The following is a 26,439-nucleotide window of genomic DNA, read 5'->3' as shown; positions in this document are numbered from 1 at the left end:
TGGGACCGCCGCCTTGCATCTGTGGCTGGCAAAGGAGTAGGGACTTGGAAGAATTATGCGGCAGAATGAAAGTGCTAGAAACTCACGACGGAAAGTCCTAAACAGCCCCCCCCCTTGGAAAGTCCTAAAGAGCCCCCACCCCACCCCGCCTTGAACAGCTGTGCCAGCCAGGGCGGCCTTCTCTTGAATCTCAGAATAAGTTGTATCACTGGTTTTAAAAAGAAAGCGTCTTCTCTATTGAAGGACACGGTCTAGGTGAGGCCAGCTGAGGACAAGAACAATAAATAAAGCATTTAGCTTTGAGTTTAACAGAGAAGAAAGCTTTGGGAATGCTAGCTTCAAATGGCTAATAAGCATCATTTCTTTCTCTTTGCAAAGCGAGCAACCAGAGGGGAATTTGAATAAGCAACATTCATTTTTAACCAAGAGCTCCCACCCAAGTAGAAAAACTGCCTGATGTCTCAGCCTTCTCTGTATGCACAACCCGAGGCTCCGGGCTCCTGCCTCTTTGCTTGTTAGCTTTCAGAAGCAGTAAGCGAAAGCAGGGAACATTTGTATCCAGCAAAGGGCTTATTTAACCCTGTTTTCCAGCCAGTGTCAGGCAAATGTCTTGTTCCTGTAGGGCCCAAGATAAACTTCAGCAACAGAAAAAATTATTTAACAGCCGCTTTTTAATCTCCGAATGATCTTGAGAAGGAAGGAGAAAGAGAGCACACAGTGAGATCTCTTGGTAAAGACAGGTGTCTCCTGGAAGCTTGGAGGAGGCAGTGTTTAGAATAAATCAAAGCAAGTAGTTTGTATAGCAAGCAGTCTGCATGTGGGATTCCCTCCCCGAGAGCTTGTGCAAGCGGAAATGGTAGACGGGTTCAAGGCGGGCTTGGCTAGATTCACAGACAGGCTTGGTGAGGGCTTAGGAAGAGCATGTTTTGGAGGGCTGCTCCGAAAAGGGGATTCTAGGGTGGAAGGAAATGTGCCGAGATCCCGGGATATCCGTCAGATTCCTGTGCTCGTCGGACAGGCAACCGGTTGTAGAACCTTCTTCATATTTGTAATTCCCAAGGCGCTGCGTTTTCCCATACCAGCAGGAACGATCTTGGTCTCAGTCCGGCCAGCTCTGCAAGAACTTCAGGAGTGAATAAGTGCTGGGGGATGGGGCTAGTAGAGGTGGTCCCATCAAATGTTTGTGCGTCCTTTCCAAATCCGGGATTCAACAGCGATACCAGCACTGTCCACGGCAGCGATAATTTTGCTCACAGTGTGTTGGGGGTGATTGCTGTACGGGAGCCAGTCCTCATGCATGGGGTTATAGAAACTCTTCTGAAGATTAGTGGAGGAAAACTTGAAACTGTCATGGGATGAGGGATACAAAAGGGAGAGTCCTTGGGGACTTTGTTAATTACCTGCAGAAGAAAAACAAAATTAGTATAAATGGCCCGTATTTCTCAGGAGAGGCCATGTGGACTTAAAATGGTTTCTCTTTGATTGGAACTCCTTGTAATTGTTTATTTACTCTAAATAAGTTTGACAGCTCTTCCTAGAGTCACGAACTCTCAGGTGTAGAATGATCATCCGCAGTCATTCGCTCCATATTCCATCACCACCACCATCCGGTCAACGAATGTTTGAGTACCTGAAATTTGCCAGCCACTGATGTCACGGTCCTCAACTTCGCCTCCATCGAGGAGTCACTCAGCTTTGACGGGGTGCTTGCTATCTCTCCAGGCAGGATGTCGTGGCAGGGCAGCACTGATCCAGTCAAACTCCTTCCTTATGTAGAGCCATGTTCTGTTTGCATATAGTTCCCGACTGTATGTTTCTGTGGTTGGGTCCTTGTTTCACAGGATAAGTTCTTGCTATCCGAAGAGACAACTCTCATTCTTTCCATCGACATTTCTTTCAAAGTCTGAGCGATCTTTCAACGTTCTAGGCAAGCCTCTTACCTCAATTTGTAGTTTTTTTCATTTTTGCTTTTCAAATTGTGTCCAAGAGTATAACAACCCATATCCAGTTTCCAAACTGCTTGGACCAAAACTTTTAGTCAGCCCCGGGCTTAATTCACCTGCGCTCTTTAGGCCCCCGCCCAGCGCTCAGGCCCTGGAAATAGTCCTCACGCCTTTGCTTCGTGTTAGCCCGTGCGTTCCCTGGCCCCCAGAGGGACTCAGTGTGTCACCACATCGGGGAGCGAACGGGACCAGAACTTCCCCAGCTCATAACTGGATTCCTCTTCTGCCCCCTTGGTCTCAGAAATAATCACGATTTTCAGGAGGATGCATTGTAGACTTAATCTCAGTGCACTGTGATTAAGAATTTGTATCTACCGCCCACAACCCAAGAATGACATGGCCTTTGCAGAGAGTTCACTAACGGCTTCATTACTCTTTTTTCTTTGGAGAACTAGTGTTCATTGGCTCTGTTGAACTTTCCTATTGAGTACTAACATAATATATGTATCAACAGATAAAGACTTTGTCTCTTCTGATACATATAGTCCTGCAGAAGGAATAGATTCTGGGTAGTTAAAAAGGCAAGTGATTTCTGGAGCCTTCCGTACAGGGCATCGGATTTACATCAACCATAAGGATATCCTGACAACTCACTCATTCATCCAGCTAACGGGGTTGGGAAAGCAGCCTTATCTCCTTGTTTAAAGTCAATAGAATGACAGTAGCCTGCAAATATCTTTTAAACTTAGTTATCTTTCTCACATTATCAAGCCCCTTTGAAGTCAAAGCCATTCTACTTGGCTGCATTTCCATTTGAACTGCTGCTTGTATTTTTTAGTGATTTGGTCGGGGGTGAGGAGGTAGTTCTTAAAGAATCTTAGGACCTAGTTTTCAGATGGCTGATTTAACGGAGATGCTCAAGGAAATGTGTAATTTGGTTAGTATGTCGTTAGTAGAGCCATTTAGACCACAGTGAACAGGACAACACTGCTGTGTATTTGACGGCACTGATCAGGAATGCAATCGATCAGTGGACTCCTTTTAAAAACAAAGCAAGTTCCTAAACTTATATAAGTCCATGAGTTAGAAACCCTTCCTGTCATCAAAGTTACAGCCATGACTTCTGGTTGGCACTTCGTCTTACTGTATATGTTATACGCTCCGGATGTTTATAAGGTCCTTGAGCAAATTTAAAATTTCATAACTTTGGATGGATGTATAATGGGAGCAAGTCGTAAACACCAAATGAGAGCATGATTCATAGAGTCTCACACAGGACACAGTTCAGAGATCCAGGATCGTCCTAAATCTTCTGGATTATCCACAAAATTTTATTCATTGCGTTTGTAATACTGATGATAACTTCATTAACAGAACATGGTTTTCAGGAGTAAAATTATTATACTATTAAAATACTACATGATTGGTTTCACTCTAATGGTATATATCTTCTTCTGCTCATGTCACATCCTAAATAAAAGGGCATTACTTACTACTAAAAGGACATTAATTAATTAATTAACACGAGTTAATACTAATGACCCCATGAACTCTTCTTTCGGATAATTCATTTTCTTCTAACATGTGTAAACTCTAGGTTATTGGGATGTTCTAAAGTACAAGGACTTCATAAATGCAGTAGGTAATATGTATGGACCTTTTGTGGAGAGCCGAGCAAAGGTGCCCATCCCTTGTAGGGCTTTTGTTAGAAGAACGTGGGCACTTGTGAAGAACAACTTAACAGAGGAGGTCATTTTCTGTCCTTTCAGAGAGAGCAGTCCATCTAATATGTGATCTCTCTGTTGAAATCCCTTGCAAATCCATGGGCACATCCCACAGACCTCCTTTCCGGCCTCTTGGTCATTCTGATGTGCGTTTCGGACCTGAGAGGTGCCTTGTCCGGGTGAGGCAGCCACCTGTGCTGAGCAAGAGTCTTGGCTACCACATTGGGCTGGAGGGCGGGGAACTGTGGTTCCACGATTGATTGGACCCCATTCCCTGCTGGCAAGCTCCAGATTAAAAGGGTCAGTATTTGAAGAGTTGAGTTTGTACACGCCTGTGTATATTTTTAAAGTGAGTTCAGAGTGTTCCGGCGATCCCGAGACCGTTCACTACAATAAGACCTGCATGAATCATGAATCAGAGGCCTCCCCACAGACCCCCAGCCACAGCCCACTTGACTGGATCGGGCAGCCCGCCTTCCTATGCACGCTCCCCTTACCCTCTGTGAAAGGCACGGAATGAGTGCTGTTCACTCTTCCCAGGGATTCACAGACCTTGGCAAGCTTCACAGAAGCTTGGCTTTGCTAGATGTGAAAATAATCTCAGGCCGGTTTTCAGCTCCTTCCCTTTATGGCCCGGGCCTTCCATGAGTAGTTGCCCCATGAGACCCTGTCAAACGAGTCCCGCTCTCCTCCCCAGGAATGTACGAACGTCTGCTGCAATGCCACCACCTGTACCCTGAAGCCGGACGCTGTGTGCGCACACGGGCTGTGCTGTGAAGACTGTCGGGTGAGCTCTCTCGGCCCCGAGGCCACCCCGGGGTTCAGGTGCTTCCACAATGACACAGGACGAGCGAGGCAACAGGATGGCTTCCCGGCCCCTCTATTGTGAAAACCGTAACTCCTCACCCTGCAAGCTGGTGTCCCCCACTGTCGTCCAGTCTTCGTGTGAAATGCACACTTTATTTATGTATCTATTTTTTTTTTTTTTTGAGAGAGAGAGGGAGAGAAAGCATGAGCAGGGGAGGGGCACAGAGAGAGGGAGACAGAATCCCAAGCAGGTTCTGCAGTGTCAGCGCAGAGCCCGATGAGGGGCTCAGACTCACCAACTGTGCCATCACGACCTGAGCCGGAACCAAGAGTCAGATGCTTAGCCCACTGAGCCCCCCAGGCGCCCCCTCCAATCTTCATGTGAAATGCACACTTGAATGCTAAGTCATCGGTGATCAGTCATTTATTTACGGGTTGGAAAGGAATTGTTCCCCAAAGCTCTGGCTCACTGTGACACACTCCAGTTGTGCTGCTGGACGGTGGTAAGATGCATGGTCCTCTTACCATGATGGGAGCAGCTAGAGAGAGAGAGTCTCCACCCCGGTCACTCAGCCTCCAGCTCTATCCCAAGAACATCTACCTGCCGGGCTGAGAAGCCACGCGGGTCGTCCCAGGGAATATACATAACCACCTTGATCTTGATGTCCTCCCAACACAAGGATTGGCCCACCCAGCCCGAACAATGGCGGCCCTTTGATACTTTGGTCATTGCTGCTGCCATGACAGATTGCCATTTGTTTGGGCAATTCCATTGTTTGTCTCGTCATTCAGAGTTGAGATCTGACTGAGGAGAAGCCTGAGCTTTTGATTCAAAGGTTCCAAGGGTAGACTTTCTTTCTTTTTCAATTAAGCGATTGATCTTGGCATTCGGCTCGCAGGAAACTCCCTCTCTGCTCCCCACCCAGCCCCGTGATTCAGAAGTGCATTACAGCATCTTACGTTCAGCCTAAAATATCCATCCTGCCCTTTCTCTCCGTGATTAACTTCTGGGGGATGTTCAAGGAAGCTGACACCACCACCACCCCCACCCCGGGCACACAGTCGCTGGCCATGGAAGGGGGCGGGCGGGGGTGGGGCAGGTCGCTGGCCGTGCAGCCCCTGACAAGCCACTCTGAGCCTCGGTTTCTTCAACCACAGAAAGGTGAGGCATTGGCCGATGGTTCCTAACATCTTTTACGGCTCCCTTGCTTCACTTCTGCCCCGTGAAGTCCTACAGACAGGTTTCCAAGTCCATGATTTGATGACAAAGTGAAATATAATTGTCACCGAGCCCTTGGAATTTTTGTCCTCTTGGCCACAGTGCTAACACTGTAAGAGCAAACCTCATCTTAAAACACGTGGCGACTAGAGATCTTCAGAATTAAGGAGTCCATCAGCTGGTACTCCCTTCCCATGCCTCCTTTGAGGTGACAGGTACCACCAACCAGGCTGTCTCCTCATCAGAAGACCCTAATGTCGCATGAAATTAAAAACAGGCAGCTCTTGGGGCTCCTGGGTGGCTCAGTTGGTTAAGCGTCCAACTTCAGCACAGGTCACCATCTCATGGCTCATGAGTTCGAGCCCCGCATCGGGCTCTGTGTTGACAGCTCAGAGCCTGGAGCCTCCTTCAGATTCTGTGTCTCCCTCTCTGCCCCACCCTGGCTCACGCTCTCTCAAAAATACATAAACATTAAAAAATGAAAAAAAAAGAGGCAGCTCTTGATTGCCCCCCTCCCTAGTGGAAAGGTAAACCCCAGAGCCCAGAGCAAGATTCTGTGTATTTAACGACTCTCCGTGTCTCTCTCTTCCCTTGGGATCCTTGCCCCTTGATGTGAGGCTTCGGGAGGATGGCCCGGCCCCGGCTCCGGCCCAGGAGCACTGCCGGGAAGCCACTTCCCTTTCCTGCGGTGCATGGGCCATAAACAGCCTCTCCTTCCAGCTAAAGCCTGCGGGAACGGCATGCAGGGACTCCAGCAATTCCTGTGACCTCCCCGAGTTCTGCACGGGGGCCAGCCCCCAGTGCCCGGCCAACGTGTACCTGCACGACGGGCACCCGTGTCAGGGAGTCGACGGCTACTGCTACAACGGCATCTGTCAGACCCACGAGCAGCAGTGCGTCACGCTCTGGGGACCAGGTATGTGGCCGCCCCTGGTGGGCGCGGAGCCGTGGGGCTTGGGGAGCTCGCTCGGTTCCTGTAAGCGTCGCTCCCGCTGCGCCGTCTGCAAAGCTTCCCTCCCTTCAGCTGGAGCGATTGGCTCCCTGGAAGACCTGGGGCCGTGCCGGGCACTGGGCGTGCAGAAGGGGGCACTGCCCGGAGCGCGGCCCACTGAGAGATGTGTGAACACCTGCTGTGCGCCCTGTGGAGCGATGGGGAGGACCAGCCATGACCCCTGCCCTCAGATGGCTTAACAGTCGTTGGGCAGACAGATAGAACTTCCTACCCACTCTGATCACGTAAGTGCTTCTTGGTGCTCGGGCAAGAGAAAGTCCTGGCGGACTCGCCACGTGAGGAGCCTGTGACCAGGAAGGACAAGGAGGGGTCACTCCTGACGCAGGGAGCAGCGAGCTGGCATGTGGAAAGGGCTGCCAGGGCGGGAGGCCGGGACCCCAGGGTGCAGAGGAAGAACATGGAGACAGGTGTTGGAGAGCCTTGTGAGGCATCCGGGTTCTAAAAGCAGAGTGGTGGACATGTGCGTTCCCGAAAAAGGCACCCAGACGGGCAGGTGGCCAGGAAGCAGCTGCTGGGGCAGTTAGGGGCTGTCCACTCCCTGCTTCCTGTGTGCAGGATGCTGGGCCAGATGCTCCGTGTGACTCATCCCTTCCAGCCCTCCAACAGGAGAGAGGTAGGGGAAATGACTACGGTTCAGAGAAGGTGCGGCTCAAATTCAGAGACCGGAAGTCAGCTTCCTGATGGTGTAAGGCTGGGATTGGCGCCCAGGCCCACGGACCCAAGAGCCATACGTAATGCACGCTGTGCGGCTGTGCCCAAGAGCCAGGCCTAGAACAAAACTTCCACGGAAGCTCCACAGTGGAGTGGATGCTGGGACGCCACAGGAGGAAGAATCGGGCCCCTGGACGTGGCTCTCTGTTGGCCCATCTTCTGGGGCCGGGGGTCCAGGGCCCCCGTGGGGCAGCCGGGACCCTGAGGACTCCTCACCCCAGCGTTTGCTGCCTCTGCCCCCCCACTCCGGGATTCCAGCAGCGAATCCAGTCCCCCAGAGAGCACTTTCCAAGAGTGCGGCCCCCGTCCCGTCTTGTCCTTCTCCCTCCTCCCCGCCGTCTGCGGAGGTGACCTCACTGCTGGCCGGGGACACCAGCTGTGGCACGGCCACCGTGGTCAGCCAGGCAGAGAGCCAGGCAAGCTCTAGAGGAAGGGAAATCCGATATTGGGTCTTTGTCAGACTTTCGTGTGTGAGGTTTCGGTTTCAGGGGTGATGAGGGCAGTAAACGAGGGCAGAAAATGGTGACCGGTCATCAAAGCTCGGGTGTTCAGCGGGGTGTGAAAGCAGTGGCCAAGCAGGGAGAGCAAGGACTGGTGTTTCTGAGGATTGGGTCCCGTCGTCGAGCCCGTGGCCCCACCAGCTGAAAATGGCCCTCTGTACTTGGACGGCCCTGAGGGGCAAGAAGGAGCGGCGTGGTGCAGCCGGGGGCTGGTGCAGCCCGTTCGCCGTGTATGGGAGGAGCTCTCCCAGGGCTCCTCAGGCTCTGCGGGTCCACTCGGGCACAAAGCGGGAGGCCCTCAAAATACACGCGTCAGGGGCGCCTGGGTGGCTCAGTCGGTTGAGCGGCTGACTTCGGCTCAGGTCACGATCTCGCGGTCCACGAGTTCGAGCCCCGCGTCGGGCTCTGGGCTGACGGCTCAGAGCCTGGAGCCTGTTTCAGATTCTGTGTCTCCCTCTCTCTCTGACCCTCCCCTGTTCATGCTCTGTCTCTCCCTGTCTCAAAAATAAATAAACGTTTAAAAAAAAAAAAAATACACGCGTCAGATGCCCGGCTGGGCTCTGAGTGGGTCAGTGACTTCAGACACCTTTCAGTCAAGCGAGGTCACTTTGGGACAGCGGCTACCACTGCAGGCCACATCCTCGTGGCCTGAAGCATCCCTGGTGGCCGCTCCTCCCAGCCTTTCTCCGGACTCAGCAGTCTCCCCGCTTCTCGAGTTACAGGGGGAGTCATGACGCTCCCTTCCAAAACGGCCTTCTGTGGCCAGAGCACACACAGCACTTGGAGCCTTCGGAGTCCAATGTGCTCTCCGGTGTCCCGCTGTATTGCAGCGTCTGGCCCCGTTTCCAAAGTGAGGTCAGCTTGAACTCCGTGGCTCTCTCTGAGCCATCGCCACCGTGTGACTCAGCTGGCTGCGCGCCTTAGATTCCTGGTGACCGAGGCGGGTATTTATCTCATCGGATCAGGCCTTCTCAAGCTGCCTGACCAGAGAGAGAGAGAGAGAGAGAGCCAGACAGGCAGGCAAACCGACAGCCTGACTCACGGACTGAGCTTTTCAAAAGCGAGAGCAGTAGGAAGTTCCCTCCTGTGACTTCTCAGCGTCCTCGTGGCTGACGGTGAGGCTGGCAGCCTGGCGGCCCCGGGGACCCGCACCAGCTCCTGAGGAGGGCCGCTCCCCCGGAGCTCCTCGCTCGCCTCCCCTCTCCCCTGCCGCCCCCCTGAGGGCTGAGGAGGCCTGTGCCGGGGCGGTGGCGCGGTCGCCGTGAGAGGGTCAGTGCACATGGACCGAGCCTTCCTGTGTCAGGGAGGCTCAGCGTTCCTGGAAATGACAAGCTTGGGGACCCGCCTCAGGCTCGGGGCTTCAGGGGTTCAGTGCACTCCAGCCAACTCCTTCTCTGGACTTCAGGTCCCTGCACCAACTTCCTCAGGAGGGCGGAGGACGTGCGTGCCAGAACCAGCAGGGGCCCTCCGCTCCGGGGACCTTCTCAGAAGGGCCTCTGACCGCCTCCTGGGTAAACGCAGCGGGTTCCTTCCCTTCCCTGGCAGTGCACCTGTCTTGTGGTCTAGTTCAAGGGCGCTGTATGAGTTTCCTGTGGCTGCTGTAACAAATGACCACAAATTTAGCGGCTTACGACGACACAGATTTGTCGTCTTCTGGCCCTGCGAGTTGGAAACCCTAAAACCGAGATGTTGGCAGGGCGACGTTACTTCTGCAGGCCGTAGGGGAGAGCGTATCCCTGCGCCTCCGCCAGCTTCCCGAGGCCCCCGCATTCCTTGGCCCGTGGCCCCTCCTTCATCTTCGAGGGCGGCGGCACGAATCTTCCAGGCTCTGTCTCTCTCTGGCTTCTCCTTCCTCGCTCACAGCTTCTCCGAGTCTGACCCTCCTGCCTCCCTCTTACAAGGGCCCCATGATTACGTTGCACCTATTCAGACCATTCAGGAGACTCCCCACCCCCAAATCCTTAATCACATCTTCCAAGTCCCTTTGCCACGTAAGGTCACATATTCACGGGTTCCGAGGATTAGAGGGCAGGCCCCTTTGGGGGGCCCTTTTTCTGCCTGCCACAGGTGCTAAACAGACCCCTTACTAGCCAGGTGACCTTCGACAGGTCTACTCAACCTTTGTGCCTCGTCCGTAACACAGGGCTTGTCAGATGCCTACCCTGTGGGTATGTCGTCATCCTCTAAGCCGGCCTGTTACCCATCATATGTAAGGTGTCCCATGCAGTAGCATGCTAGATGCGTGGCTCCTAGTAAGTCCGAGCTCTGCAAATAAGATGGGATTGAGCTCACAGGACGCTCATGGACTAGTGAGCAAGATTCTCTGAGTGCCGTGATGTGGTGAGGCATGGTCAAGAGAGGGCTCAACCTGGAGTGTGGTATGGAGCCAACCAGGAAGGCGTCCTAGATGTGGTTGCCTTGGAGAAGTCATTCGGCAGGGGTGGGAGGGGAAGGGTATTTCCTGCATACGTAATAGCGGCAGTCAAGGTGCAAAGGGGCCACCCCAGGGAACTTCAGGCAGCCCTGCTTGTCCAGAGCTTGGTCTGTGACCTGGAGAGCAGAGATCCTCGTTTCTCACCCCGTTCTCTCATTTATTAAACATTCATCAACGTCCTGCTAGTCTAAGATGCTGACTCAAGAGCCTGAGTCTGCCAGAGTGACGTACTTCCCACAGTCCCTCTGCACTATCTCCTGGACCCGGAGTGGAGTCAGGATGTGACCGTCACAATCCCGGGGCGGGGGTGACTTCCTCAGCCAGGCCCCTGGCCAACTAGAGGGACCAGGCTGGGAACATTCTAATGCCGTGTTACAGTGGCTGGTTTGAATCAGCTTTTCACCATTCAGAAGAGTAAAACTTACTGTCAAGGACACATTTGCCGTATCTCGTTTCACCATGATTAGCAAATGCTTGGGGAGCTGAAGCATATTTGCATTAGGGTCATTTTAGGCTCCCCACGAGCCCCAGTAGACCAGGGCTCCAGGATTCATTGAGCGTCTACTCCTGGCCTGTGCCACGCGTACCCCAGTGACCCAACTGAACTGTGGAGCCATCCGGAAGTGTCCATTTACGCTCAGGAAGTCCATTACTCTCCAGACCTGGCTACCCAAACGCTGACCGGAGAAAGCCCTTCCTTCTAGCTAACTATTCCCTTTTGAAATGGCCGTTTCTCAGTCCAGCATCATATTTCAATAAATTCATCCTGCTTCCAAATCTTTCTACAAATAGAATGATAGAAAATTCAAAACATATGCCTCCAAACCCCAACTAGCAAAGTAAGATACTTTTCTTCTTCTGTCTTTTTTTTTAGGTTTATTTATTTATTTTGAGAGAGACAGAGTGCAAGATGGGGGAGGGGCAGAGAGAGAGAGAGGGGCAGAGAGAGAGAACCCCAGGCAGCATTCGAACAGTCATCGCAGAGCCCGACGTGGGCCTCAATGCGGGGCTCGAACTCCCCCACCGTGAGGTCATGACCTGAGCCGAGGTCAGATGCTTAACGGACCGAGCCACCCAGGTGCCCCCAATGTAAGATACTTCTAGAATACCTTTTGGGGTTTTTGTTCATTTGTCTCCTTTCCTAATTAATGTCGGTAATGTTCTCGTTGGCGAGGAGCTTAAATTCTTCCCTGTCCCCAATTTTTCTTCCACAAATGTTACATCTCAAGACTTTATATGTTGGTGTCAAACATAGAAATGTTATCTGCAGTTCAAACTATAACTTGTATTTAGCTCACTTAGTCCAGTTTGGTCTTAATAACCACAAAGATTTTCTGTCAATGTGAGATGACCTTTATTCGTTCTGAAATAAGCCGGGTATTTTTCTTCGGGCAGAAAATTCACTTTTGCCAGTGTTGTTTATCTGAACCATGGTGACTGAAAGCGTGACTTGGAAATTAATCTTACAGATAACTGCACGTCGAGAGCCACAAACAATTTGCATCAGGGGAGTCCTGAAATACGTTAGTTTTATCTATTTTATCACTCACCAGAAAATAGCGTCGCTTGATTTATGTCGTGTGAGCTGGCCAGACAATTTTTATGGGCTGGTAAATATTCAGTGTTTATCTGCAAGGCTGGTTTAAATGAGTTTGCATTATGATGATACACCTGGAGCGGAACATTTGCTAACCGTCTACCACTCTGGCGACGAGCAACGGGAAGCAAGAGACACTCTTGCCAAGAGTCCTATCGTCCAAGAGTCGGGAAGGTCTCCCTTCTGTCCCGCTGCATGAGAAAGCAATGATAAGATTTGTTCGTTTGGGCTCCATTTTCCGTTGAACGCAAAGGTCAATTTGGAGAAGAGAGAGGGAGAAATACGAGGAGACCAACAGGACCTTCAGTTGCTCATATGAGTGCCTTTGTCTCTGGGTGGAGCAGCGAGCAGCAGGGGGCTGGGACAGTTAGTGACAGGGAGGGAGGAGCCCATCCGCCCAAATGGCAGATCATTTGCGTAATAAAGTCATTTTAAGGAAGAGATCAGATCAAGTAAATTGTGGGCTTAATGCAAGATGTCATCATCTCCCTTTCAACAGGCATAATGACAGTCAAACTTCCAAACTACAATCACAAATATAAGTTTTATCACTCTGAAGATAAGACTGGTAATTAAAACCCATCACTTTCTGTGTCATTGTAAACTACAGCGTGACGTCAGAATTCCCTCTGAAAGGCTAAATTTTATCTCTTGATAATGGCAGAACCTCTAAGTGTTCCATTATTAAGAATCCCAAGGCTGTAGATGGATGTGATAGACTGGCAATAAGAAAACGGTTGTCATTTTGCTTCTCAAGAGCCAGACGTGAAGTCTCTTCGTGAAAACGGGAAGACAGATATTTTTAAGCGTGGCAACTTTGAACCCAAACCTGTGCCTTTATAACCTCTTACCAGTGGGTAGAAGTCATTTGCACTTTTGAAATTATTGACCATTGTGGCTCTGAGAGAAGTGCCGGACGGCCACTCGCACACAAAAGCCATGAGAGTCACTTGGCTGAGTCCTGGTCCGCTGTCGGAACTGGTCTCTGCTGGGTCTGCACACAGCCAGGGTGCGCGGGATGTTGCCTCTGGGGTTTGGGTCTTCTGCTCTGCTGCTTTTAATGTTTTCTTTTAATGCAAGAGCTGTATCTGTTCCCAAGGTCAGCCCTGAGCCCCCTTTCCGGTTTTCCCGCCGATAAGGTTTCTTACTTTGCCTGTATTTGTAAAATGTCTGTCTTTTGATGACCTTAGATCTTCTTTCCCCGTCCGACCACACAGTAATACTTCCTTTGATGTAAATGAGTAAGTGAAAATCCAGAGTCACAGTAAAGATAAGCCAGGAGACCGCATCCGTTTACCCGAGATGCCTTGTTCGGCAGAAATCATAATTGACTTCCTCTGGGGAAGGCAGTTGAGACATGATGTGCCTTCCCCAGATTGCTTTCCCTGTGGCTTTGCACTCCTTCTTGGCACGCACCTGCTCTGTGCGGGCCTGAGGCACTGTCCCTGTCTGCTGGGTTTTTACAGTGGGAGGAAGGAGCCTTGGAACATCACAGGAGGCAAGAGAGCAAGCGTGGCGAATGCAAGGAGGGGAAGCCCCCACAGCACGGTCGAGAGAAGGAGGGCGGGGTCCAGCCTCACGGGAAGGTGGTGGTGGGAGAAGGCCTGGAAGGACACAGTCAGCAATGCGGAGGAACACAGCAGCCCAGGACCCTTCTCCAACAGGCTCCAGCAGCCAGGTTCCAAGGAAAACGCTGATTTACTTGGCTTTGGTCCATCATCCATCATTGACCCATCTTCCGACCTGTGGGACGAAGCGCTGTGGCCGGACTGGAGTCTCCTCCCGTGCTGTGGGCACAGGCTCTCCCACGCTGGAGAGATTCCTCCCCAGGAAGGGTTTGGCCTCAGTGCAGCGGGCTGTGCTGGAAGGGGCGGTGCTGAGCAGTGCCCCGCCTCCAGCCGGAAGCTTGCCGCCCCCCGGAGGCGGCACAGAACCCCACGCGGCCCCGCCTACAGCCTGAAATGGCAGGTGGGGCGGCGGCCGGACATGTTATGATCTGAATCCGGTCCCAGCTGCTTTTGTACTTCTAAAATAAGTTTCGGTCATTTTAAACCTCTTGGCCTTTAAACCTCCGTGTTTCTCGTGCCACAATTTCTCATCCCAACGTAGAGACCCCAGGGCAGGAAAGACCAGCCCAACTGGATGAGAACAAGCGTCGCTTTTGTTTCTGTTTTTGTTTTTTTAAGTTTGTTTCATGGATTTATTTTGAGAGAGTGCTAGAGAGAGAGCAAGCAGGGGAGGGTCAGAGAGAGAATCCCAAGCAGGCTCCACGCTGTCCGCACAAAGCCCGATACGGAGCTCGAACCCACCAACCGTGAGATGGTGACCTGAGCCGAAATCAAGAGTCAGACCCTTAACCGACTGAGCCACCCAGGCGTCCCAAGAACAAGCACTGGAAGCAGGGTTCTGCCCCATCCTCCAGGCACCATATCCCCACCCAAATTAAAACAGCCATTTCTGAGCATTGACGAAAGCTGTCAGCCCCTAAGTGCTTGAGGATGGAGAATGCCAAAGATCTTATCCATGGAGGTTGACCAAGAAGTACACATGGTCATGTGCTTTCTATTGATTCTCTAGATAAACAGATGAAGAAGCCACGTGACGAGGGATTGAGTATGGGTTCTGGTCTTTGATGTCACAGAGAGAGATCCGTCCCATCCCCAAGTTCACGTAGCTGATGAAAGCATGACCTAATTTTCTTCCAAGTGTGAGTTTTCTTTGCCACATTGTAGCAAGCCATGTCACTGACATGTCCCGGTGATGATACACCAGTGGTAAAGTGTGACATGGCAATTCTTGCTCCCTCAAGTTCTGGGTGAGAACTAAAATGAGTAAGTCTTGGATCTAGACCGTTATTGGTTTCCTGGGAAAAACAGAAAGTTAACTTTTAGAAAGCTGCATTTTTCAAGCCACTGGGCAGATTAATACCAGAGTAGAGCAAGCCCTACCCAGCTTTGCTTCTTTATGGACTGACTTCTGCCTGCAGCAGTTTTCAAGTTATCAGAGTCAGGGATTTTCATTTCTTTTCCTGAGTCAGTAGACATTCGGCAAAGAGACATAAAAATGTTTACCGACTCTCTCTCTCCACTGCCCCCTTCTTGGAGGAAGACCCCCGCCCCAACTGGTGTGCTCAGACTCAAGGGCATGTCACCCAACTCCGTTCATTACCATTACCTGAGAATAAGCACGGGTGGCCAGTGTCACAGCCTGTCAAGTTATTCCCTGAAAAAGATTTGGTGGAGATGCAGCCAAGCCTGAGGATGGACAGATTACAGGAGTCATCTGGTGGTTCTGGAGAGAAAGGAACCGCAGGGAGAGGAGTGTGTTGCCAGTTAGGTGGTTTCTAAGAGGGAGATTGCAGCTGAATAGAAGGACCGTGGGCTTCGGCATTGGATCCGTGAGTCAAGTCCAGCTTTACCACCTCCCCAACATTATCATCTTCAGCAAGTTGAGCCTTGGTGTTTAAATCGGTGAAGCGGGGTCCGTAGACCTTACGGGGGTGGCTGTAAGGATTAAAGATCCTGCGTGCCGGACCCAGCACGATACCCAATAGTGGGGGTACTCAACCGATGGTATGTTGGTGATCTAAAATATGTTCATTCATTTAAAATGTGTGTGCTGGTTTGTTTAAGGGCGAGGGAGGGAATTACAGGGAAGATGACCTTGGTTCCCAGAGTATAAAAATGACTCAGACCCAAATGTCTGTACTTGAGATCTCCTACTACCTCTTTCAAGATGGTGCTTAGTGCCTGTGCGGTGAGATGACGCTCTAGGGGCTCACCCAGCGCAGGCTGGGAGGGTGCCCAGAACGACCACGGGATGTGGAGCCATGGGGAGCTTCACTCCCTGAAATGAGTCGGGAGGGGAGAGGTGTAGGGAAGTTGAAGTCCTTGAGCTGCGACTAGAGTTGTTATTTAATATACAGAGTATGTACAAAACTTCCCAGTGTTTCAGATTCAGAGAGTCTCTTCCCCCTCATGTCCCAAGGTAGGTTCAGAAATTACTTATCCCATCATTCGACACTTTTCATTGGTTTCCTCTGATGTGCGAGGCACTGGGGACAATCCTCGGTGAAGGAGACAGATGTCAAGTCCCTGTTGATAGAACCATGAACTATTGCAAGTAAAGTAGGTGTTGCAAACCTGGCCAGGCACGAGGAGCTCTCTTTCTCCCTCACCCATTCTCCCACTCTTAATGTCCAGGAGCCAGACTTCCCCTTCCCCGTGATCGATGGCTGTCCTTATTATATATAATTCAGTTTGACTGAGAGCCTGCCGTGTGTTGGGGCCTCACTGAGTCTCACAGCACCTCTGAGTCAGGTGATGCACTTGTCCCCATGTTACCGGGTCTCTTGGTATGTAGGGTTGACACCAGATCAGCCTACATTATTCTCAGGCCCAAGTCTCTTGCCCTTCCAACTCTGCAGCATGGCTGCTTAGAGAGACCAGAGAAGGCAGGCTGCCTTCCAAAAGCAATTGAAATTCGATAAACGGTCACTGTTTTTCTTGGATCCCATACATGCCCAGATATAAAGCATGGTTCCCCCCCCCCAGAAATTATCCGTCAGAAAGCTTGGTTGACTACTGACCTATTCATCTCTCGATCATGTCTTTTGACTCTCACAGTCCTGTCGGAAAGGTGCATCGGGCCTCGGGAGCCTCTATCAGTGCTGTTTAGGAGCCTGGTTGAGGCTGATGGACAAGATTGGGTTTCTGAAAAGACCGGGACGTTTGTCGTATGTTTAATTACTGTTCCTAGGGTGTGACTTCATGCCTCCGCCTTTTGTTGTTGTTGTTGTTGTTGTTGTTGTTGTTGTTGTTGTTGTTCTGGTAAAGTATCCTTGAAAAGATCACTTTGACAAGCAACAGGATAAATGATCAGCTTCTGGAGATCCTGAGTATGTACCCTCTGAGCAAATAGAAAAAAGTAAAATCAGAAGACTCATTGTTGGAGGAATGGGTACTTGAACCTAAGAATAAGATTTCCAGTGACAACATCACAACAGAGTAAAAAGGTCAGCATCAACATGAGCTAGAAATACAGAGGATGGGCTGCAGAAGACAGACTTTTTGTAATCACTTTATTGAGGTGTGGTTGACATACACGCAGCTGTAGGTATTTAATGTGTACAACTTGACGAGCTTGGAGATGAGTGTACATCCGTCACCACAATGGATGCCATAAACACATTCATCGCCTCTAAAAGGTCATACCTCTCTTCGTGTGTGTGCGTGTGCGTACGTGTGCGTGTGTATGAGAGAGAGAACGAACACTTAGCATTAGGATCTACCCTCTTGGCAAAATTTTATATAAACTAGAGACTCTGCTGTATAGTAGATTTCTAGGACTAATTTTTCACAACGAAAACTTTGTACTCTTCGACTAATACCTCCTCACGTCTCCCCACACCTCCCCCCTGCCCCTGGCAACCACCGTTCTACTCTCTGCTTCTGTCGGTTTGACTTTTTAGATTCCACCTGTAAGTGAGATCACGCAGTGTTGGTCTTTCTGTGTCTGACTTCTTTCACTTAGCATTATGTCCTCCAGGTTTATCCAGGCTGTCTCAAAGGGCAGGATTTCCTTATTTTTTAAGGCTGAGTAATCTTCAGTTGTGTGCATATACCACATTTTCTTTATCCATTCATCCATCAATGGACACAGGTTGGTTCCATGTCTTGGCCGTTGTGAATAATGTTGCAGTGAACATGGGAGTTTAGATATTTCTTCAAGATCCTGATTTCTATTCCTTTGGCTGTATACCTAGGAGCAGGACTGCTGGCGATATGGTAGTTCTGTTTGTAGTTGTTTGCGGAATTTACACACTGTCTTCTGCAAAGGCTGTATCTGTTTACATTCCTACAACGTATGGTATAAGGGTATGAAGCTTCCCTTTTCTCAGCATCCTTGCCAACGCTTGTTATCTTTCATGTTTTTAGTAACAGCCATCCTAACTGGTGCAAGGTGATAGCTCATTGTGGTTTTGACTTGTATTTTCCTGATAATCAGTGATGTTGAGTGTCTTTTCCTGTAACTGTTGGCTATTTGCACGTCTTCTTTGAAGAAATGTCTATTCAGTTCCTTTGCCCATCTTTTAATCTGGTCATTTGGGATTTTTTGCTACTGAGTTGTAGAAGTTCCCTATATATTTTATATATTCACCTTTTGGCAGACGTATGGGTTGCAGATATTTTCTCCCATTCTGTAGGTCGTCTCACATTTTGTTGATTTTTTTCCTTTACCATTCAGAAGCCTCTCAGTTTGATGTGGTCCCACTTTCTTTTTGCTTTTGTTGCCTATGCTTTTGGCATCCTGCCCAAGAGATCTTTGCCAAGACCAACGTCAGGAAGGTTTTCCTCTACGTTTTCTTCTTACCTTTTTATAGTTTCAAGTCTTACACTGAAGTCATTACTCCGTTTTGAGTTCATTTTTGTGTCTGGTATTATTAGATAAGGGTCCCGTTTATTCTTTTGCATGTGTATGGCCAGTTTTCCCAGCGCCATTTATTAAAGAGACTGTCCTTACCCCGTTGTGTATTCTTGGCACCTTGGTCAAAGATCAGTTGACCAAAGACCTTAAGACCAAAGAGAAATGTAAACAAGCTGGGAGTATTGTTTTACAATACAGGAGAGTAAAAGAAAAAAGTAATATCTCTTAATTAAAATGTGACTTTTCAATATTTCTCATCAAGTTAACCGACAATATGTTCTATGACTCTTGACCCCATCACCCACGTTGCTCCAAATGTGCACATTCAAATTGGCCATCGCCTTTCCTGTGCGATTTTCTCTTCGGGAAAATGGCAGCTCTCCTTACGTGTGCGGTGGCTTCTATAGCCTCTCGTGATTTTACAGTCGTTGCGCTGACCAGACACCTGGTTTTCTTTTTTTTTTTTTTTTAACGGTTTTTATTTATTTTTGGGACAGAGAGAGACAGAGCATGAACGGGGGAGGGGCAGAGAGAGAGGGAGACACAGAATCGGAACCAGGCTCCAGGCTCCGAGCCGTCAGCCCAGAGCCCGACGCGGGGCTCGAACTCACGGACCGCGAGATCGTGACCTGGCTGAAGTCGGACGCTTAACCGACTGCGCCACCCAGGCGCCCCAGACACCTGGTTTTCTAAGCCAGGCAGCCCATTGGCATTTGGGACGTTAAATCCCAAACCCACCCTACCCTAGAAGACCCAGTTTTGTGTTCTGGGTCCAGATTCCCCAGCAGGGATCCGGTTCTCTCTTAGAAAATGTTTCATACTTGCTTAAATACCATTTGTATACCTTTGCTTGACTCCCTGTCCTATTTTACCCACTTTATTTGGTATTCATACATCTAACTTACCTCTTTGTTTTAAATCATTGTGGACACCCGTCTCTTTCTCTCTCTTCCTCCCTTTTTGTTCTTAACCTTCTGTACAGCCCAGGCTAACCCTCATCCTTGTGACCCGGTTTACAAGCTCATGTGTCTGAAACTGCTCAGAGATCTGTTTATACACACACACATACAGCCATATAGACGTATAGAAATCTTTGGGGCGCCTGGGTGGCTCAGTCGGTTGAGCGTCCGACTTCGGCTCAGGTCATGATCTCGCGGTCCATGAGTTCGAGCCCCATCTCGGGCTCTGTCCTGACAGCTCAGAGCCTGGAGCCTGCTACCGATTCTCTGTCTCCCTCTCTGTCTGCCCCTCTCCTGCTTGCTCTCTGTCTCTCTCTCTCTCTCTCTCTCTCTCTCTCTCTCTCTCTCAAAAATAATAAACATTAAAAAAATTTTTTAATATGTGTAGAAATCTCTTTTTGCCCTATAAGGAAAACTAACTCATCAATTCACACATTCAAATTGCAACAATGTTTGGGGTTTTTTTTGTTTTGTTTTGTTTTTAACGTGGCCGCATTCCTTAGGAGATAAGTTACTTAATAATAGTAAGAACGACAGAACCTATATAGCATCAAAACAGCATCATGGCAGAGTGATATCAACCCTGCCTACCCAGTTCCAGGGGCTTAGCATCTGCTGGAAACTGCTGGTCTCCTGTATCCTGGTGTTCTGAGGCAGGGAGAGAAGAACAAAGCCATCTTATCATAACCTCATTTGGTCGCCCTCTCCATACACGGCAGTAGCACTGAACCCCTTATCCACCTACGTCTGGGATCACCTGGGCTGCACGTGAGTGCGTATCATGGCTCTTGCCCTGTTACCCGTGTGCACCTGCCCGTCGCTCCCCTCAGCAGTGTGGGGGAAAGGGGGTCTTCTTCTGCCCTGTGTCCTCAAGGCCCATGCAGGGCCCAGTGCCTGTGAGGCCTCGATACACCTGAGAGCACCGGAGGGGGCAGGTTGAGCTCTGCCCTCAGACGGCCCTGCTGTCTGGCTTTAGGCAACATACTTAACCTCTTCAGTCCTAGTTTTCTTGTCCATAAAATGGGAAAATGAGACCTCTGTCTTAGGATCCCTGGTAGGATTGAGTTATGGAGTTCGGCTCCTGGTCCCCCCTCCTCAGAGGAGGGACCAGTCTGCTTAGAACAACAGCCCCCTGGCCCCTCTCGCTCTCCCGTTTCCTTCATCGTGTTGCCCTCCGCTGGACTTCAGGCGCGTTCATTTGTTTGCTTTTCTTTCTTCTTGCAATTTGAAAGCAAGCAGAAGTCTTGTCCTCATGGGGCCAATGCTGTACCCCCAGTGCCTGGCAGATAGTAAGTACCAGATAAATCTGTGTACGATTGAAGTCTGCAACATGACGGGAGATGGGTGGACGGGTGGGTGGGTGGACGGACGGACGGACGGACGGACGGACAGCTGGGGTGGTAGGCAGGTAGGATGGATGGGAGGGAAGAATGAAGGAGAGACAAAGCCAGACAGCCAAGTAATAAGTAGATAGGGCCCACGCATACATGCAGACAACCGTTGACTTGTTGATATTTTAGACGACAGTTTTTCCCAGCTGCTTTGATTAATTAGATCCAGGTATTTTGATCAAAGTGCCATCGAATAGGATTAATTTAAGAGTGAAGTACGGGCTCAACGCCGAGACTCATCCTTACCATCCCCCGGCCTCCAGTAAGTAGATGAAAAAGAGGAAGAAGGGAGAAGGTGGGTAGTGGGCAGAGGCTGGGTATGTCAGTGGCGCAACCACACTGTGGGTGGAAGGGGGCCTCTGGGGTGGGTGCTGTAAGAACAACGTGACGTGGTGGCTCAGCCGGTCAAAAGTCCAACTTGATTTCAGCTCAGGTCATGATCTCACCGTTCGGGAGATCGAGCCCCACGTCCAGCTCTGCGCCGACAGCACAGAGCCCGCTTAGGATTCTCTCTCCTCTCTCTCTCTCTCTCTCTCTCTCTCTCTCTCTCTCCCCCCCACTCCTGCCCCTCCCCCACATCCCCTCTCTCTCAAAATGAAGTAACTTTAAAGAAAAAAAAAAAAAACAAAACAAAACAGGAACATGATACTGTTGAGCCAGAGATCTTGCCTTGTTCCATGACAGAGAAGTGTGTCCAGTTCGGGATAATGCCTTTCAAAGGGAGTTTGGAGAGGCCGCTCAACGCGGTTTTTGAAAAACAGAGAACGGGAAAATGGGAGTTTCCTCCGGTAGCTTCCTGTGGAGGTCCACGTCTGAACCCAGTGTTGATCGCAGCTGTTGCGAGGGTCTGTTGTTTCTTTGCTTTGTTTTGTTGGGTTTTAATGAGATGCTAATCACGTCTGCTCTTGGCTGATGAAAAGGAATCAGCTACAGGTTAAAGAAAGAGACGTGTTTAGGGGCGCCTGGGTGGTTCAGTCAGGTAAGCATCCGACTCTCGGTTTTGGCTCAGGTCATGTTCTCGCAGTTTCGCGGGTTTGAGCCCCGCATCAGGCTCTGTGCTGACAGCGGGGAGCCTGCTTGGGATTCTCTCTCCCCCCGCCCCGTCTCTCTCTGCCCCTCCCCCACTCACGCTGTCTCTGTTTCTCTGAAAATAAATAAATTTGTAAAAATCAAAAAATAAAAGAGACATTTCTAGAAATAACATCTTCTGCTTCTTTGCTTCTGTTTCAGGTGCTAAACCGGCCCCTGGGATCTGCTTTGAGAGAGTCAACTCCGCAGGGGACCCTTACGGCAACTGTGGCAAAGACTTCAAGAGTTCCTTTGCCAAATGCGAGATGAGGTACGGAAGCTGCGGCCGGACCACGCCATCACTCTGAACTTCCTCCATCGCCAAGGGCTGCTCCCAAACTTTCCCTCTTTGGGACTCTCTGTTCTTGCCCTTCCAGAGATGCTAAATGCGGGAAAATCCAGTGTCAAGGAGGCGCCAGCCGGCCCGTCATCGGTACCAATGCCGTTTCCATCGAAACGAATATCCCGCTGCAGGAAGGAGGGCGGATTCTGTGCCGTGGGACCCACGTGTACTTGGGCAATGACATGCCGGACCCCGGGCTTGTGCTTGCGGGCACAAAGTGTGCGGATGGAAAAGTAAGACACCGGGGCTCTCTTGCATCATAAATATAAGTCTGGAGGGGGGCCCGTTGAGAAGCGTCCTGTCCAGGAACCCACTTAGGAGGTTGGTTTGTTTTCCTAAATCCACTCCTTCCTGCTACTTTGGCATCCAATTCTTTGCACCTAGAAGGAAACGTTAATAAATCCTGGATCCTGGCCAGACCATGGAGATGCAGATTTGGGAAAATCAAGCCTGGTTTCTCAGCCTTTAGGTGTGAAGAAGTCATTTCTGCACTCTGGGTGTCATGAGTATTTCCAGCCAGGAAATTACTTTGGAAGGAAACGCAGTAGCGTATTACGTTGTTTTTGGAAACCTGGGTTTGGTTTCTGGCACAGCGAGGGCTTGTTCTCACCTGGACAGAACGGGAAGTCACATGTATTTTCAGAGACCCCCAACGAGAGACTAGGAGAGGGGAAGAGATAGGATCAGCTTGAAGCCAAAGAGAGTTCTTTCAGAGACCAAGGGGAAGGTAGACTGAGATATCTGGGGGGGTTAGAAATAAAGTCAAAAATGAAAAAAAAAAGTGAAATTGAGATTTTAACATGCTGCCATGTTGATTTTTCTCACCAGACTTTCTCATTGGGCTAAATGAAAGCAAGTTAATACAGCATGGTAGGAAAGGAGATTAATCAACCCCCACAAGTTTTTTAAGGGACCATGGGGAAGGGGAAGGAAAAAAAAAGTTAGGGAGAGAGCCAAACCATAAGAGACTCTTAAAAACTGAGAATAAACTGAGGGTTGATGGGGGGGCGGGGGGAGAGGGAGGGGAGGGTGGGTGATGGGCATTGAGGAGAGCACCTGTTGGGATGAGCACTGGGTGTTGTATGGAAACCAATTTGACAATAAATTTCATATTTAAAAAAAATTTTTAAATACATAAAAATGAAAATAACAAAAATATGAAAAAAAAGGATCCCATCTTCAAAATGATGATGAAATGAACTCACTGACACAGAGGCCACATAGTAGAATAGAAAGATATGAATTCAGCCCCTTGAGCAGAGTCCCTAGGGCAAGAATTCTGTATACTCACCCCCTTTCCGCCATCTACTCTGACCCATAAATGCTTCATCTCTAAGGAAGTGGGATGATCCAGGAAACACAATGTACATTCCAGGGTCTCCTTAACCACACACGTTAGTTTATATTCTGGCCTTGACCCTGGATAGGATCAAGTTGATTTTTGAAACTGTAGCCTGAACAGCCAGAGTCAGGTGCATCTGAACCCTGAAATTCCAAGGACTCAATTCATCAATGAGTGTTTTTCTCCACGTACAAGAAGAAATGTGTTTTGCTCTTTATTTCTGCAGAACACGGGTTCTTTGAAAGCCACGCTTGCCTTTGCTCATGGGTTGGGAGGAGATTTTGACCAGGGTCCTGCTGTGTCCTTTGTAACCTCAGACGATTTCTTGTCTCGGCTGGAATGTGACCGTCCCCTTGGCCAGGTTTCCCACCAGCCTTTGGAGCTGCTTAAAGCTGGCACTTTTGTCAAAGGGTGTCGCTTGAGTGCCTTCCACAAGCTGTTGGGGTCAGATGGTGAACTTCCCATAGGAAGGCTCTGTTGATTAAATACGCTTCTGGAATCTAAAACTTAGACCTCTCTTCCTCTGACTCCACCAATTTGTAACATCTTATGGGAGATAAAGGGCCTGCTCCTTTGAGTCTGGTGCATATTATGCACCTTTAAAATGAGACTAAACTCTCGCAACCAACCCAGTGTCATTCAGCAAATTACTGCCTCTGGAAAGTTTAATAAACACAAGGGAGCTGCCTGTTTTCCTCTGCTGAGCATTTCTGTTGATGGTTTATGTCATCGATGATAATACTTGTCAGTCAGTAATTTGGAAAAGTTCCCATATTTCGATATCGCCTTCAAAAGGTCCTTGGACCTTGGATTTCTTGGAGTCTCTGAGTCTGCACAGGCCCTAGGTTAAGGGCTGGTGCATTTCTCCCGTCCTGTATCTTTCAACGGAAGGGGCCATTGAGGGGGAGGGGAGGCAACGGACGCTGTAATTCACACGTCTCACTGCAAGCCCTAAACAAAAACCCTGAGAAAATCAGTTATCGTAATCTCATAATTGACTGAAACCGTATAAAAGTGCCACGCTGACCCTGAGTCACGTTGACCTGAGTCTTGAAACGTGCTGAGTTTGGAGGCAGGCATCAGACTCCAGGTCAGAGTCAAATGGAAAGCCCGTCCTTGTGCTACAGCTGTATTCACTAAAAGGAGAGAGTCTTCCGCGAGCTTTCCTTGCCTTCTCTTTTTAAATCACAGATACGTGCCTGTGCATGTGATCGGAAAAGGGCTGACAAATTTACCGTGTTTTTCTCCTCCTGCAGATCTGCCTCAATCGTCGATGTCAAAACATAAGTGTCTTCGGCGTTCATGAATGTGCCAAGCAGTGCCACAGCAGAGGGGTGAGTGGGCTGAACTGCCTTTTTATAGCCAGTCCACATTAAGCACTCAATCATTCATTTTAAAGGACTCTGCAATCCCTATTTTTTTAACTTCTAAGAAATACAGCAGTCACCTCAATCTTGTCTTCTAAAGATACTAATTTTCTTTGCCCTTTACATAGCATAAGAAATGTGACTTTTATTTAACAAAGAGAATCAGACTGAGCAGTAATGATCTTTTAAATGAACATCCTGTGATTTTTTTAAAAAAGGACTTTGTCATCTTCAAAGTGATTTTAAAACTAACCTTCCTTCATGAAGGATTTTGCTTTAACGTTTCAAACAGAGCTGTCCTCCTTTCAACCACGATTCAGAATATGTGTCTGAACTGAAATACTTCCAGAAGGAATTAAAACCAAGAAGACAGAACATACTGACCACATGTTCTTGAAATCACGTACAGTGTGCATTTCAACCCAAGAAGGCTGTTAGTTCAGCTCAGAGAGTTTTTTAGGAGAGAAGAGGACGCTAATTGTTTCAAACAGAATTTATTTTTCCTGATGGGCTTAATTATTTCCCAGGGAACCCGATTAATCTTGATTAGCCACGCCAGTGGTTCATTTGTTTTTCTCAAACCTTTTCTGCAGAAATCATGCTCCCAATTCTATTTTTAAAACTTGCACACACTCGCCAGTGATCCTAACACAGAATTATGGGGGTTTTCGTGAAGTTACTATTGCGTTGGAACCGGAAAGGATCGTGATGCCATGTCAGATGGGTTTGCTGACTGTCACTGTAAAAGGAAGTCCTTTTATGTCTTCGTGACATCAGAGATTTCTTTCTAACGGCTGTAAGAGATGATCTGGTACAGCCTTGTTATCTTACTGATGAAGACGCCCAGACCCAGGTGGCAAGAGTGCATGTCCAAGCTTGCATGACCGGTTCGTAGTAATGCCAGGGCGGGGTCCCTGGACTCCTCGCTTCGCAACAGCCCTGGGGGCCCATCCATCTGGAGAGGAAAGGCCCATATTTTCTGGGTAGGCGGAGTAGCCGCCATGACTTGGTGACGAATGACTTGACTACGGTCCTTCCCCTAGTGAGGCCAGGCTCACCAGCAGCGCCTCCCAGTGGGGTGTCCCGGTTGCGGTCTCTCTACTACAAGCTGCAAACAGGGCACACGACTCTGGTTTGCGTTGGGAGACTGTGCGCAACGGTGTGGCCAGGACGGTGCCTGAATCCTGGTGGGTGTTACGTCAGCAGCGGCATCGCTGAGAAACAGGCGAGACTCGGTAATCTGTGCTCGGACCCGGCACAGGCCATGCCACTCAGTAGTTAATTCTGCATGGCTTCAGTTTATCAGGAATATACTTTCCAGCTTCTCACGGGTTATCTTGACTGTTGGTCTTATTTTAAGCAATTGGGGCAGGTGGTTGATTCATCACAAAAAAAAAAAAAAATCAGTGCAAAGCAGGGAAACATTACAAATAAGACATACACTGCAAGCATTTTATTTTTGCCTTAAAATATTAAAATATGCACTTGGCCCCTCCAGCAGTGTTTTGATGCAGGACTGAGGCCTTCGGGGCATGTGCACCCCAGTAGCTCTGTACTGACCTCCTTCTATAAACCACCCAAAGCGCATCATCTATG

At 49.4% G+C, this 26,439-nt stretch overlaps 1 protein-coding gene across 3 annotated transcripts in view; it reads left to right on the top strand.

Moving 5' to 3' along the window:
- The window catches only part of ADAM12 (ADAM metallopeptidase domain 12), a 351,526-nt gene that overhangs the window by 288,315 nt on the left and 36,772 nt on the right, over positions 1 to 26,439 (top strand). For all 3 annotated transcript variants that reach the window (XR_009252729.1, XM_058698080.1, XM_058698079.1), the window contains exons 13-17: positions 4,365 to 4,454; positions 6,414 to 6,609; positions 21,954 to 22,062; positions 22,169 to 22,367; positions 24,733 to 24,810. Coding sequence is in view for 2 of the 3 variants with exons in the window: in XM_058698080.1 (XP_058554063.1) it covers positions 4,365 to 4,454; positions 6,414 to 6,609; positions 21,954 to 22,062; positions 22,169 to 22,367; positions 24,733 to 24,810 (672 nt within the window). In the remaining variant the exon portion in view is untranslated. The remainder of the gene's footprint in view (positions 1 to 4,364; positions 4,455 to 6,413; positions 6,610 to 21,953; positions 22,063 to 22,168; positions 22,368 to 24,732; positions 24,811 to 26,439) is intronic.

This window comes from Neofelis nebulosa, chromosome 13 (assembly GCF_028018385.1).
Source record: "Neofelis nebulosa isolate mNeoNeb1 chromosome 13, mNeoNeb1.pri, whole genome shotgun sequence".
NCBI lineage: Eukaryota > Metazoa > Chordata > Mammalia > Carnivora > Felidae > Neofelis > Neofelis nebulosa.
Note: the sequence above shows the minus strand (reverse complement) of the source record. Positions and strands in the feature narration are given on the sequence as shown.